Source organism: Hippocampus zosterae, chromosome 10, assembly GCF_025434085.1.
Source record: "Hippocampus zosterae strain Florida chromosome 10, ASM2543408v3, whole genome shotgun sequence".
Taxonomy (NCBI): Eukaryota; Metazoa; Chordata; class Actinopteri; order Syngnathiformes; family Syngnathidae; genus Hippocampus; species Hippocampus zosterae.
Genome location: NC_067460.1, coordinates 18750817 through 18767272, shown reverse-complemented (window position 1 = coordinate 18767272; position 16456 = coordinate 18750817). Strand labels below are relative to the sequence as shown.

The 16456-nt window shown below is 42.7% G+C and overlaps 1 protein-coding gene across 8 annotated transcripts in view; it reads right to left on the bottom strand.

Moving 5' to 3' along the window:
• gria4a (glutamate receptor, ionotropic, AMPA 4a) overlaps positions 1-16069 on the bottom strand; it is a 75842-nt gene extending 59773 nt beyond the window's left edge. For 7 of the 8 annotated variants that reach the window (XM_052077744.1, XM_052077745.1, XM_052077748.1 and 4 more), the window contains exons 1-2: positions 15621-16068; positions 11557-11715 (exon numbers count right to left, since the gene is read on the bottom strand). In XM_052077744.1, coding sequence (XP_051933704.1) covers positions 11557-11715; positions 15621-15714 — 253 coding nt within the window. In that variant the 5' untranslated portion in view covers positions 15715-16068. Of the gene's footprint in view, positions 1-11556; positions 11716-15620 lie in introns of all 8 variants that reach the window. The other variant, XM_052077750.1, reaches the window with a different exon arrangement.
• Between the last annotated feature and the right edge of the window lie 387 nt (positions 16070-16456).

Here is a 16456-nt window from a genome sequence, read left to right as displayed (position 1 = left end):
TAACATGTATCACAGGTACTATATGTGTACAGAGCAGTCTTGATGGCTGTAAATCTTCTCAACCTCATGAAGTCCAGTCGGTGACTTCTTGCCAGATGACAATTTTGCTACAATGTCTGTTGGTGAACCAAGGGCAAGGGAATTACATGGTTACTAAGAAAAAAAAAAGCATGAGATGTCAAATATTTATGGCCTCATGATTGTTGGAATGATACCAGAAACCAAACAAAAAAAAAGGGACTGGAATTGACTTTTGGGATACCAAGGAGAGTCGTCAGTTTACCAACTATGCAAGTTTTGGGAATGTGGTGAGAAACCAGTCCAGTAAAACCAAAAATAAGCGTAGGGAGGATTTAAATATTCATTAATAGTTAAATATAATCATACACATATAAACTATTTGTCAGTTGTACCAGTAACAGGATATTTGTTTTGCTTGTACATAGTAATTACGACACAATATATCCTGTATTTCAGAACATCTGAAGCCATACATGGACACATTCTCCGTTTTGTTTCAAACACGTATTTGTTACTATAAATAAAATCCTGTCCCATACGACTAAATGCAGTCCAGTTGAATCATGTAGCGTCTCTCCTCTCCGCATCTAATCAGCAACTATCTCTCCCCAGATGACTGTTCTGATGCCATTACCTTCCCATATGGAGAATATTACTCTAGTAAGCCATCTGCACTATCATCCCATCATCCCCTCCGGCATGTGACCATGTGCGCGAGGGAGCAAGCCTGCGGGCCGATGGGTGATGGAACTAGACAACGCATGTGTCAATAGGTGTGTGATTGAGTGCGTGAGTCACTGAGAATTTAACCGTGTGTGTATGATTCTAATTCACCGTAATATGGCCATGAAAAGACACTGTAATAATTTCCATCAGTTTGCATGATGATTAATGAAAGAGAAGCCGTCACTCTCAGAAACACAATCAACCATCTTGGGTAATACTGCACATAACTCAATTATCACCCAGACACCAATAAGGTTTATGTTGGATTACAGATTGCTAACTTTCCCACCAGGTAGCAGAATAGATGATAGAGAGTCAATAAAAGTGCCATTTTATGTAGTCGCAATCTTTACAACAATAATTAAATAGAAAGCGAAGTGTGTCACGCAAACAAGGTATTGACTGTAAATTCGTCATCTAATGTACTTCGGTATTCACAGCCGTTGCTCAAGAGCGTTGAACAGCCATTTTCAAATGTCTCCAGAGAAGTCGTGGCTTTGGTTGGACAACTCGTGACATTCACAGAGTTCTCCTGAAGCCACTCCGTTGTCCTGGCTGCGTGCTAAGGGTCATTTACTTTTTGGAAAGTGAACCTTTGTCCTGGTCTGAGGTCCTGCTAATTAAAATACTTTGTTGACAAACGACATTGCATCATATTGAGGGGCATTCATAATTGGTGAGTGATTTCAGATTCCTGATAAGGGCAACCACACTGATGGTACATCATAAGTAATGAACATATTGTAAATTCCTTCTTGATTGTGTATTTCACAACTAAACATCATCATCTTTGTCAAGATGTAATGTGTAATTAATGTCTTGAACTGGCTCTCATTCAGTCGTGTCTAATGCAATGTAATGATTTCCATTTTTTTCTCATTTTTCTCTACTTCCAAAGAATCTTTTCAGAGTGGAGCGCCCATTTAACAATGTTTAATTGCCGCTAATTGAGGGCTTTTTGAAATACAATATCAAGAGGAAGAACATTTGCTGCCAGACATATGGACACACACACGGGCTGAAAATAGAAGTCTTGCAAGTACTTTTTTTTTTTCATGAAAACTACAATCAGTGACCTCTGTGTGAGTTGGAGAAAATTAGAGGCTGCATGAAAAACAACAGCAGTGGGTTCCTTTAGGCACTTGGTGAACCCATTTAGTGAACAGCCTCTGGTGACTCCTCCAACTAAAAGGGCCCCAGATGGGATGAAATTTGACCTTGTTTTGAACCATTTCCACACTGCCAAGAGGTAATGTGGATGCTCAGCTAGTTTTCATTTACCAACTTAGAGCCTCTCTAAATGGAGGGCTGAGACAGGCCTCCCATACCCTCCCAAACTATCAGATAGGCAGACACAAAGGTATTTTAATGCAATACAAACTCGTGTAACCCTAAAATAAGGCCTTATACATCATACCGATGCTACACTGTCTTATAATAAGGATTGTATTGTTATCACTGCCATGACAACCCCAGATCACCTTCTGTAGTCACATGTAATATGAAGAGTCCAAAAAGACGGATTGTATATAAGCCTATACCACCCCCTCATCCGCAAAAGGGAAATTGGAGCAGAATCTGGAACTCCCAAGCACCCCCTCAAAAATATGTTGAAAATATACTACCGCCGCAGTCAAAGCAATGTGTGGAGCGCAGCGTAACTAAACAAAAAAAGTTATCGTGAACACAACACTAAAACAGTTTGCGAGACAGTCAAGAGACGATGCGCAGCCAATCCTCTCATGGGGTAAATCCATCCTGCTCTCCTGGGTTGATGTCAGTAACTGGTTTGAGTGGGCGTGTATAAAAGCCTGTGAGCTATAAATGTTTTGCTTGTTGACGAAGTGCACAGAATTTTGACTATGGATGAATATTATTCTCCACGATTCATCACCTTAACCAAATATCTTCCTTCATTTTTCTCTCTTTATTTTAAGCATGTCCTTGGACACCAAGTCAAGCTAAAGTAGAGGCCCAATAAAACACATTCAGGTAAGTTGACAGTATTTATTTTCAGATTTGATCTTGTTTTGTCTTGACACGTTTCAGAACGATTAGAAAAAGAGCTTGGAGTCTCCTTGCGGGGCTCCCATTTGTAACGTGGTGCTGTGCGTTACTGCCGCTGAGGGAAACCTACTGGGCTGCTGCCAAGGCAAAAACACACACTAGTCATCAATTATTCAAATGTATCAGGAATGTATCCAACCATAAATATCCGCCAGATAGGTCAGGAAAGGCTCCCGCAGTATGTGGTTTGTACAAAGTATACTCATAATACAAAATATATGTTTCTGGTGAAGATAAGAAGGCAGGCACAAGCTGAGCTGATGGGTACAAATAGAAACGAAGTGTCCATCCATCACTGCCTGAAAGGCCCAATCGATTATTGCGCGTGCATTCACGTGTATGTGGCACACGCACTCTTTGACGCAGTCCACTTCCAAAGCGAAAAGAAGTTAGAGTGGTAGTGGGGGAAAATGTGACATACACAGACAGGTGAAGCGGCAGGTTTAAAGAGATAAATACCAATGCTGTCCAATCGACGCTGACCGATGAGAAAACACACAAACTTGTCTATAGTGGCTCGCCAGCCGGCTCTCTGCCTCGCTTACACATGAAAAGACGAGTACATGCATCTTTGCTCATGTTCACTCATTCCCTCCTTGCCTCTCTAGGCATCTTCCCCCCTGTGATAATCACCAGAGATTGCATAATTAATTGTTTTCTTTCTATTTTCATGAAGTCATCAGTCTCTACGGAAAAGCACTGGTCCTTCTCTGATAGATTTAATAGCTTTTTGCTTCGTAGTCTGTCACTGCGTGTTTGTAAGTATGATGAATTACCGAGTGGTTACCCAAAGAATCTATTACCGTTGCAGAATAGCAATGGGCCATTAGGGATGCAATGCTTTAAGGCTTACTCTGCCTTTGAGGGTCGTGTTGTCATGCTATCAATGAGTACACTTTGCAGTGTTGTCGTGTGTTCTTGTACGTCTGTGCATGTCCTGAAAACAGAATGTAAAATGTAAATATCACTGTGTCACGAGTTGTGTGTGTGGGGGTGTGTGTGCGCACTCATGCGTGCCTTTGTATTTGGTAAAGGTCAAGCTTCTCATCTTTAAAGATGTGGCTCCATGTGACACTTATCAATATTAACTAATGCCCTTACTTTGATTTCATCTTCTAAACCTATGGAAAGAAATACAAACACACAGACGCTTGGTTAGGAACACATTCAAACTGAGCAAAAATAGAAGTGAACAATGTAATCATTGCTTCGAAAAAAAATGATGCGGCTTTCGTATTTGATCTGGAAAGCTGCACACTGCTCCAGTTTGTCTTTCAGGAGGATTATTGTTTATCCTGCATATATAATTATATGTAGCGGTCAATTGGCTGAAATGAGTGTTCTCCGCAGGGTGTCCGGGCTCTCCCTTAGAGATAAGGTGAGAAGCTCAGTCATCCGGGAGGGGCTCCGAGTCGAGCCGCTTCTCCACATCGAGAGGAGCCAGATGAGGTGGCTCAGGCATCTGATTCGGATGCCTCCTGAGCGCCTCCCCGGTGAGGTGTTCCGGTCATGTCCCACCGGGAGGAGACCCCGAGGAAGACCCAGGACACGCTGGAGAGACTATGTCACCCAGCTTGCCTGGGAACGACTCGGGATCCCCCGGGGAGAGCTGAAAGAAGTAGCTAGGGAGAGGGAAGTCTGGGCTTCCCTGCTAAAGCTGTTGCCCCCGCGACCCGGCCCCGGATAAGCGGTAGATGATGGATGGACGGTCAAATATGTATGCTTCCAATAAAGTGTTCATGTCCGTTTCTAGTATTGTGGCTGCTGACAAGACTTGACAATGTACAGTATATTGACATCTGTCGGATCCTAAGGTTTAATGAATCCAGTAAGAGTGAGACAACAAAAGGAAGGTTTTTGTTTTCACGCTCGGACTTACGATTGAGTGTCCCTGAGTGAGTTGAATCACTGAACTGTTGTTTGCTCAATTCATAAGGAATCATTTTGTAATTTCAAATACCGTATGAAAATAATGGCATTGCAAAGTAATGCAAGTGTTTTGTCGGCCGCAAATGTTCAATAGAACCGCGGCTAGTTTATCAAAACAGTATACAATCAAGGAGGAAAATGAGAACCGGTAAAATGCAGAAATATGCAACGCTTGCGTTTGCGATTACACACTCGTGAATGTTTATGCCCCTCAGCGTCAAGACGCAAAGTTGGAAGAATAAAAGTGACAAGAGGAAAGTCAGTACATGCAAATGCTTTGATTAGAACATGAAAACAAGAGCGGCAAGTGAGGGACAACACAATGATGTTGTAGGCAATTACAGTGAACATGACTCTATTCGATCTCAACCTATGTTCTGACTGGGGCGGCGTGTAACACTTAAAATCCACTGACATTTCTCATTATGCTTTTTATCTTGCTTAAACGAGCAGTGAGTAAAAACAAAAAAAAAATGCTGCACATTATGTTTACGTTTGAAGTAGCTTGCCCACATGGGAAGATATTCTATCAAGGTACCCAAATGACAATACAGGGAAATTGTTTGTGTGTGTGTGTGTGTGTGTGTATGGTTATAGGTGAAAGAGACCCAGTTTGCTTATTACCCCATTGAAGTCAGATTTCCTGAAGGGAACATCTACTCAGTGGGCGCATGCTGTAATGACATTATTCACTCTTCATTACAAACAAATCTTGGACAAACAGGCAACATAGCGTTGTACGGGGCCAGAATTCCTCCCCCCTCGGCCCCACTTGTGTCTGTGTGACCGTTGTGTGAGCACGGGAATCATTTCTTAAGTATGCTACAAAGTGTTTTGGCCATTATAGCGTCATCTTACAATCTCATACTGAATATGTGATGTCAGTGCAAAATAGCATCCCATCATCAATCATGCCTGACATTCTCTGGGCTGAGTGCTCTATTTCAGGTCGACGGACAATGTTCCCACTTTAATTAACAGCACAGCGGACATGGAAGTAGATGCAAACAATTCAATCAAAAATGGTAATAAATGGGTCGTAGGGGTCTCGAGAAAAACTTTGGTGTCTGACCTTTAAAGCAGTACACAATCACACAGTCATAAACAACTCGAATTGTCAACAATTGTCATTGCACCTCGGCATCGCTAATGTGAGCGACATGCAAGCAATTGCCTGTGTTGACTAATGGGAAGATATGCCTCCGAGTATGTGTCATGGCAGTGTCAAGAGGAAAAAACACAATTGAATTGAATATCCTCAGATTGGAGTCAGGCCGCACGTTTTGACACGTCGTTTTAACCTTCATTTTGCGAGTAGTTCCATGCATTTGGTGACTCTGGCACCTCATCACGGTTGGGCCCTTGCCCCTACAAGTTTCAGTAAAACAGTAGATCATAACGCAGCTATATGGCAACTGCCGGTCTTTCGTGCATTGTATTATTCACTGTCAAACAAACCTTTTCACCGTGCATGCTTTGTATCCTTTCCTGCCAGTAGACCTTCTAATGAAAGAGTTGAGTCAAATAAAGAACGTCTCTTCTTTTTTATTGCTCTGCTAAATGAAATCAGATAAACAAGAAATGTCCGGCTCCATTGCAGCACAAGGCTTGTTCGAATAATATTACTTCCTAGTTGCTCGATTGTACTGAGGCTACAATAAGATGATTTGACAAAGAAACACTTAGCAGGGGGCAGTGAACACACCACCATTGAGCGCAAAAGAGTGTTTAAGTTATCACAGATGAAAGGAACGAATTTAAAACTGGCATCTTGTTGAGATACTAGATGACCAAAGCCGAGAGGAATCGAGTGGCGAATTCGGGTTTGCTCAGTTTGGTCGAAAACCGGTTTTCGGTCTTAATCCGGTGCGTAAAAAACTCGAATTTTCTGGTCGAAACCCGATTTTATCAGTAACAGAAACGTTTAAAAACCGAGGTTTGACTGTATAGTGTTGGTTTAGGCATGACATCTGTCCATCCATTTTCAAAACTGGGGAGCTGAAGCCCAAACCTCACAGTGCCACAAACGGTAAAATATAATAAAGTGAACAAACAGATTTTAAAGAAGGCAAATATCCAATGTTATACATTACATCGTCAGACATTATAAAGACGCACTTCTTAATGGTGAGTGAATGATTCTAAATGATTCATCTTCATGATCTGCAAGTATGGATCGAATTTTGTAGGAACAATTTGGGAGAGGCTGTTTTTCCAATATGTTGCACAAATGCACAAAACAAGGTCTTTAAAAAAAAAATGAGGAAAAGAAGAACTTAACCTCAACCACACTTTTAGGTGAAACTATTGTGATTATTCCTATGGATCGGACACTTTATGTATTCATCTGCAAATAAGCCGAAAAGGGGCGGCCCGGTAGTCCAGTGGTTAGCACGTCGGCTTCACAGTGCAGAGGTACCGGGTTCGATTCCAGCTCCGGCCTCCCTGTGTGGAGTTTGCATGTTCTCCCCGGGCCTGCGTGGGTTTTCTCCGGGTGCTCCGGTTTCCTCCCACATTCCAAAAACATGCGTGGCAGGCTGATTGGACGCTCTAAATTGTCCCTAGGTGTGAGTGTGAGCGTGGATGGTTGTTCGTCTCTGTGTGCCCTGCGATTGGCTGGCAACCGATTCAGGGTGTCCCCCGCCTACTGCCCGAAGACAGCTGGGATGGGCTCCAGCGCCCCCCGCGACCCTAGTGAGGATCAAGCGGTATGGAAGATGAATGAATGAATGAATGAATAAGCCGAAAAGATAGACCAGCAGCAGCAGAAAATACACAGTGTGAACTTGTGTGCTAGCAGGAAATGTGATTTGTTCAAAATGATCTCCGCACGCTCCCTGAATACACCCCCCCCCCCACCCCCCCCCAAAAAAAGGACCTGGTCAAGGTCAGAGGGAGAATTCCCTCTTCTAATTCAGAGGCACTGCTCACCACCCGGAGCAAGAGCCATGGATTAATTTAGAGATCCATTCACCACGCCCGTGCTGAGGGAGAGGCGGCGAAACGTGATGAGGACGAAACGTGCAGAAAAAGAGAGAAAGAAATGAGGTGGAAAAAGGGAAGGACAAAAGCGAGGAGGAGGAATAGAGTGAGAGCCTTGAAACCAAGACACAGCAGAAGTGTTTTCTGCTTGTTGAGTGTCAGTTGCTTCACTTAGAAGGGCTTCAGTTTACAGACACTCCTCGCCGTATGGCTAACTGGCAGCAGTGGGCGTGTGCGCGCGGGTATGTGTGTGTGCGAGTGTGTCTGACAGAGAATTTGACAAAGCAAGCACCAGAAATGTACGGAAATGCCTGCTGCACTTATCGGCAAAACAGACCCTCTGTCGCCCAGCCCCGGGCGGTGCAAAAGGCCAGACTCAGCACAGGCACAGTTGTAGGATCGAATGAGTCCTGACTGAATACTGGAAACTATTTAAAATTGTGACCAAAAATGCATAATGTCTCCTTTTAGTGACGGAGTAAATATCCAAAGTGGAATGATTTACTTGTGTGGAACGTGTGCAGAATTTTGTCAAAAATAGTTGATTGAAAGTACCGGTAATATATGTAGTGAGAATGCAGCTCTCCTGGGGGAGGTGGGGGGTTGTAGAGGTCAAATAAGAGACTGAATTGACAGGTTGGAGATGATAGAAAACTGACAATGAATCGAAATAACAGTTAGGCTACGCAGTTGGGATAATATCTGCTAATATCTGGTCTGCTACGACCAGGGAATTGATACTACGATTCCCACAAGCTCACTCAGTGCTAGACAATATGAGCTTGCTACATGTCGCGGACCTGACGACTCTCCATTAAATCTGCAACATTGGGATCAGATTGGCGCTTGGGATGTTCGCTTGTCTGCGTCGACTTCGAGGTTGCGGTGTTGCTGACCATTGTCGACCTCTTGTAGGGACGGCTTCAGTCGTGATGAACGATGAAAAATGAATAAAGAAACGAGAAGGTACAGTGAATATTTGTTTCAGATAGTGCATTTGTATATATAGGCGAGTATGTCTACCGTATGTGAATTTGGAGGAGCGGTTTGCTGAAAAAGGGGCGGGAACACAAGCAATGGACACTGACAAAGGAGCGGAAAGTAATAAGGCGAATGTTCTAAGACATTTAGTCGTGAGTTCCAGTTCACAGGGCGATCGAACTTGTTTGTCAGGGTGGACGTCTGTTCGATGGAAATGTGGACTTGAAGGATTTTATTTTTGGAAGGATGGACATTTAGACTGTTGCTAGTTGGCCAATGAGGGATAAAGGCAGATTCATCCAGCGCAAAAGGTTGTCAGTAATTGATTTCAAAAGTGGTAGAAAAAACACTGCTCTTCATATTCTTTCACTCTCAATTTCTTTGGCCAAATGTATTGAAATATTCTGACCTCACATTTTATTCAGTGTTATCTTTCACACCCCCTCAGTAAAGCAGAGGGATGAAGAATACTGAAACAAGCCAGCAGAGCTCCGTTTGTATTTTTTATTCTTATGATTGCGTACACTTGCAATTGCGAAATCAAACCCCCGCAAAAAAGGGGGCTTCTTGACAGCCACTGGCGTTTCTTTGAACCCAATAAAATATTTCTGCGGCTTTAGACCTCGTTTGCTTTTGTAGCATTAGAAGTTAGTCATTACTTGAGGACTTAATGCGGCGGACGCAATTGTAAGTACAGTACAAGGAGAGAAGAGCTGGCTGCTCATTTTATGCATGAACTGTCGTGGTGGTGCACAGATGCATCGTAAAACGCCAGTTGGATTCTTCTGCTCTCTCCAAACGCTTCACATCCATTTAATGCAACAGCGATTCCTGCGTCCCCATTATACAATAGGATGCAATCTGATATGTATTCACTGTGTTCCTTCCCACGCACACATGCTCGCTGAAACCGGATAAGACATTCTTGCAGGATGGAGGAAATAAATGGACAATTAATTATCGAAATGTTCTTGGCTGTTTTAACTACAAAATTCTTGTCATGAGTAAATGACACACGTTTAGTCAAGGGCACGCCGCACAGTATTGATTTATATATTCATGACATGCATTGGGGCGCCCCGGTGGTCCAGTGGTTAGCGCATCGACCTCACAGTGCAGACGTTTAATTCCAGCTCCGGCCTTCCTGTGTGGAGCTTGCATGTTCTCCCCGTGCCTGCGTGGGTTTTCTCCGGGTACTCCGGTTTCCTCCCACGTTCCAAAAACGTGCACGGTAGGCTGATTGAACACTCTAAATTGTCCCTCGTGAGAGTGTGGATGGTTGTTCGTCTTTGTGTGCCCTGCGATTGGCTGGGAACCAGTTCAGGGTGCCCCCGCCTACTGCCTGAAGATGGCTGGGATAGGCTCCATCACCCCCGCGACCCTTGTGAGGATAAAGCGGTTCAGAAAATGGATGGATGGACTTGCATTGGGGGTTTTCACACGTTTTTGTCTGGAGTGACAGTATTCATATCGCATCATGAATCAGTTGCTATTCGTTGAGACTTTGAAGCACTATTGATGATGAGGACGACAGTTTAAACACCAGATCAAATTTAACCGAGACATTTATTGGGTCCATTCAAGGATCAAACGCCTCTTGTGAATTTTGCCATTAACAACAACAGCTTCCCTGACTCATTATCTTGCAAATCGAGGGATCTTCACACAAGACTGACCCATCACAAACTAATGCTTTTGGACACAGACACTTGCCACACCTGACCACAACAAATTGTTTACTGGCTATTCCAAGTACCACAACTTGACGTCCGGGGCCGAGATCATTTCAAGCACCCGGTCAAAAGACGAAATAACCTGGGTGGAAATCAATACATAGAGAAGTTTCTGGCAATCTGCAAAGACCTATTTTATGATGGTATGAAGTATGTGGCGTTGCTGTAATGTTAGCACCAGTGGTAAAAACCAAGAGTTTTGTTTTAGCACATTCAAGTTACATTCCATCAATATTACAGCAACAAAAAAGATATTTTAAAGGACTATACAACATAGCCTTTTGCATTCGGGATTTATTGAAAAAAAAAACACTTAAGAGAGCAGAGACCTCTGAGAAGGTCAAACTGACAGAGCGAGAAGAATGCTGCAGATTTGCCCGATAGTGTGCAGGAGTTTTTCTTTTTTTTCGTGCTCGTGTATGCTCCAGCCCTGTCGAAAGTTTTGTGGAATTGAGTCAATAGTTATGGCATGCTAGTTTACATTCTGGCTATCAAATACCTTCTTTTTAGAGGACAGACTGGCGGGGAACCGACCACTTGTAGGTAGACCCCTGTACACACAATTACTGTTTGAAGTGGGGTTTTTTCTTATATTCAAAGCGCTGAACAGAAAACACTGTATGAATCGTACAAACCACAAATCATTTAAGATTCATCATAAAATGTAACTCCTGAAATGAAATGTCAACTAGGCAGCAGGAACTACAATCTAGATGAATATAATTTCTGCAGGGCAGAATACTTGAAGCATAAGAACGGAAACCAGGCTGTTTTGAAGGAGAGTAGATAAGGATAGATGGATAGAAGGATGGATACATTGTCTTTACTTTTTTTGTTTGCTTTGATGTAACATACTTTTTGATCAGATTATTGTTTGGCAATCGTTTCGAGGCCTTCAAGAAGTATTTCACCCGACGTAAAAAAATTCACAATTGAATCAACCCACTGTGCTAAACAAAAAATAGGCAATGCAAAAAAACCCCAAAAAAAGTCCATGTACGCCAACTCGTAATGCACAGACAGCACTGGATAGACCCGTTTACACCACTGAAGTTCCAAATACTGACTAATATTCCGCAAAGACATTCTAGAATGTAGCGAAGGCTGAAATACTTACATGCATTGGTGACTGCAAAACTGTTGGCTGTCTCTATATTGTCGACATGTGGGACCAGGTTGAAGGGGGCTTCCGTAGCATTCGGGCTGGTGTTGTGAAGGAAGATAGCTAGTCGAAACGCTGTGTACTCTTGATCAGTATTCCTAATGAACAAGCCGCCTGGGGAGTGAGACAAGGGAAAAGGTGATTGAGAGGAGAAAGCGGGATGCGCGCCAAGAAAGATTGATGAGGAGAGAGGGCGGATGCCAAAAAGGGAGAGAGAGAGAGAGAAAATAAAAGATCTTCATTTATATCTCCAAGAAAAATGCCACTTGGTTTTTAAGCACACGCATACCCGTGAAAGAAAATTCATGGATACCAGTGCAGTGCAATTACATTGATGAAATCAAACAGAGAGAGTGAGATGTAAGGGAAGGAAAAAAAAAACAACTATATTGTCAGAGGGAAAAAAAGAATGAGTTGGAGAGGAGGGAGCAGATAACACAAGAAGGCCAGATGACAAAAATGCCAGCCACATAAAAGAAGAGCAAAAAAAGGATGACGACGCGGATACAAAGTGTCAGTTGACCTTTTATGAGAGACTCGTATCCGATGGGACCAAATGAGAATGTGATCAAAGATAAAAAGAAATGAGACAAAATCAAACTATTAAAAAGGAGCACAAAGCTGGGTGGGAGTGAAGAAACATTTGAGCATGGAAGGCAGAACGCCGCATACTCTGGGTTCCATGCAAAAAAAAAAAGCTTTGACAAATTCCCAAGGAGTCCCAGAGGGGCTCCTTTTATGAACAAAGCCGGAGACATTGTAATCAGACTAACCCCGGAAATTATGCTAATGAAGTGAAAATGAATAGAATTGGACTGGTATCGTTAGTACAAATTCAATAGGAGAATAAACATACAGAACAGAAAATCAACAAACATGGTTGCTTGTACAAAAGCCCTGTTCATCGTGACAAAATAAACATCTTGACATGCAATTTTGCAAATAGATTACTTCATTGTTGAGCAAATTACTAATTTTAAAGAGCCTTTTTTTAACAGTTAATCCTCTGCACCTGAAGTAAGGGTTTTACTCAACAATAATAATATGACGATGTAACGGGGGTGGTTGAATGGAGGGCTGCAGCCAATGTATTTTTCAGTATTCAAGTATCCGAATGAAAATTCTACAAAATGATCGTATGTTCAGGTAAAGGATATAACCACTTTCGAATAAACAACCAATAGGTTTCTCTGTTATATAAACAACAGATTTTATTGTCTATATTGCTTGTGCACATGTGAATAAAGTTGTAATTTTCTGGGCAAAGTAAAGAATATCAGGCACAACTGTGTCCGTGTTGGAGCAACAACTAATCTGGATTATCAACCAGTGATGTTGATTATGGTGAGAACTGAACATAGGAATGTTCTATATTGTATATTATGTTTTTTTTCTGCAAAATATCCAATTGTAGCTCTCGTTATGGTTTAAAAGTGCTGTCATTGTGATTATTATTATTATTTTTTTCCTTCAGTGTGACCTTGAAAACAGAACTGGGCATTCCCCAAATGGTACCCCCCCCCCCCCCCCCCCATGATTCAGGAGCAACTAATGGGGCTGGTGCAATGTCCCAATACCTTTGTCCATGCATTTAAACTCTTCCCTCCCCTTACATCAACCTCTGTGATTTGGTCAATGCTTCAAGAGCTGAACTGATTAGGAAAGAAAGTGATTGAGTTGACTTTTAACAGCAAAAGAGCGAAGGAGATGGGAGAGGACGAGAAGAGATGACAAGGGAGGAGTCAGCAGGCAGCACATAATGACCGCAGCCAATATTACGACAATGCGCCATCAACCTTTGCCTGAGCGTGTCTTTGTCTCACTTGGGGTTCATTCTGCGTGCCTTATTTTTCAAAGTTCATCTAATATCATTAACTCACAATTATCAAAACGTGATCATTAAAATAAGACTGGGCGCTCGCATGTTCACCGGAAATATAAATGGACTGGCAAGAAATGTGATGCAGTGTAATCGCATAATGATTATGTGAACATGAACCCCTGGCGTTTGGAAGCGTTCCATTTCTGAATTGCAGTCTGTTCTGGACGGCATTCAGTGGAACATCTCATCAACCGTACAGTTCCAAAGTAAATGTTTCGGAACAAATATGCCTACAGTGTAAAGCCCACAATTTTACAATTCAAATTGACATCAGGCAATACATCACACAATGAGATGTTAGCGGGCATATGCTGTGCCTATTTAGTCGATTTTTAAGTTTGACCTTATCGTGGCACTTATCTCAAAAGATGGACCATCGTTATTGATGGCCTTCATGCGCGACAACAGAATATCACACCAAACTTCAAAACGAATCACCATCATCCAGTAGATTTAACTCTCTGCATGTGTTTTGCTTTGTCTTTGGCTTTTTTGCAGCATTTATTCCAAAAGGTGGATGGTCGTCCTGCCTGACGCCATGTCAAGAAATCTCTGTTCACCCGGCATCAAAGGCTTGACTCTTTACTTTTGACAGACTTATTCCAAAACACAGGGAATAACCCGAGAAGAGAAGTAGGCTTTGTGAGGCAATAAACCCACACCACCTCTTTTTTATGCTTTTACTTATTTTTTTGTCTGGGGTACACATTGTCTGTTGGTGACAAAGTTAAGATGGAATGGTAAGTTTTACAGTGGTAGACTCAGTCTTGTATGACGATTGAATGAAAAGGATGTTAAACGTTACTTTTGGATGAGTTATAACTGGGGACGCCATTTCTACTCTTCAAACATTATAGGATTTTGCACTTGGTAGTGTAGTGGTACATACTGCTGCCATTCTTGCAGATGGCGTCGGTTCAATGTCTTAATAACCAGCCATGGATGGTCCTAAACCCCGATTAAAAATAAATTGACTTGCTAAGGCAACCCTTGATAGGACAATTTGAAAGTTGCAACACACCAAACAGGACCGCCAGCCCCCCCTCCACCCCCCTGAAATGTCAGGCATACAAATCCAGCTAGTAGACGAGCCTGAGTTCGACTTCCGAGGTTTCATTCTACTACAGTTCTCTCAACTAAGATTCAGGTTTTGCCGAGTCTCAATGTGAAAAACGCAATGCAAAGCTTTCTGTGAAACTTCACTGCAGATCCATGTCTCCGCGTGATTGGCTAAACAGGCAAACGAAAAAGGTCACATGTGTGCAAACAACCTTTTCCTCCTCTCAACAACGTCTCACACATTAACTGGCGTTTGTATACATGTCACGTGCAGTGCGACGACAATACACGCATAAAAAAAAATACATAGTTCATGCTGCTTCAGATAATGTAATACTCTAATGTGGATTGAAGGCCCCCGTTAGTTATGACCCTCAATAATCACCCACCAGCCGCCTTTCAGCCTAAAGTACCCTTGGCTGTGTGAGGACACTCCAACATTGCACATTTGAAATGGCGCATGTTCAGAAAGCAATGCAGACGTGTATGGGATGCCAATTTTCAAAAATATTCCGCATACCAAGTTTATTGGCAGCTGTAAGTACAGAGTCAAGGAAATGAATCCTATTATAGGACCTCCCAAGTTCCAACTGACCCCCCCCACCCAGGAGTGATGCATTGAATTCATTATCACACATTTGCCCGGCGTGCCTGTGGTGTGTGCGCACCCAACAAGCTCCCATGCACGTGCAACGTCATCTGCAACGGTGATCTCTATTTTGCAAACTTTATCACTTGGTTCATGTGCTTTGCGAAGGAATTGCTACTGCGTTCACAATAAGTAGAAGCAAGGAGAGCTCGAGGGTGAGGAGAGAGAGAGAGAAATACTGCAGTGTCTCAAGAGAGATGAGACTGAAGAAGGAAAAAGCTTTTTAAATTTTCACACACAGACAAAATCAAACACTTTCTTTTATTTTTTTTGACTTTGAGAATGAGTTAAAAAAAACCTTGCTCAAAATTTTTCCCATGCAACGGTTTTGTTTTGTTTTTTTTCCATATGCTTTTTCTTGGAGACTTTGAAATGCACATCAGTATTAAAAAAAAAAAAAAAAAAAAAAAAAAAATCTCTCCAACTCACCAATCTGCACTGAGCTGGGGAACGCTCCCGTCGACAGCCCCCACCAGACAGAACACAAGCCCAGAAAGTGCCAAGAGAAAATATTAATCCTCATGTTTCTTCACTTGGGTTCCTTCAAAAAGTGTTGCGATACATTGACAGGGAGGAAGGGGGAGGGGGGGAAGACGGCATCAAAAAAAAAAAAAAGGAAGGTTTTCTCCGTGTACTGTACGTTTTGTCCTGGATAGTATTCCTATTCCATGGTGGGCTTTCAGCGGTTCTCCCCCCTCCTGCATGCACGGTCCGCTCAGGGGAGAGCTGTGTGTCCGATGCACATGGATAGACAGAGGCGGGCAGAAGGAGTGGTGAAAGTCGTTGCAAGATTGGCGAGCTTGGAGAGCAGACTGCATGGAGCAACTGGACATGCGCGCCACCTCCTCCCTCGCGCTCTCTCTCCCTCTTTCAGTCTCACTCGCTCTTTCTACATGGTATACTTTCGCCTAACTGCATGCTTGTGATTGGGCGCTCATTTGCGCACTTTCTTACACGCTTATAATCTTTGGCATGAGTCGCGCATCTGATGTTAAATGTCTCGCTGTGTGCGTTATTTTCGTTTGGCGAGTCAGAGGGGAAAAGAAACATTCGCTTGTTTCCCTTTAGAAGTTGGAATGAAGGATTCCTCCTGCGTCAAACGCAACCCATCCTGACGCATTGGTCCAAAGTAGCCTCGCGTGTCTGTCCCAGGTTTAGTTCAGCCTGAACGAAAAAAAAAACAAAAACCCAGAGGGAAAAAAACGACGAGAGCAAACATATGGCCGCAGAAAAAGGAATTTCAATAAAATGCAAAAACAAGAGAT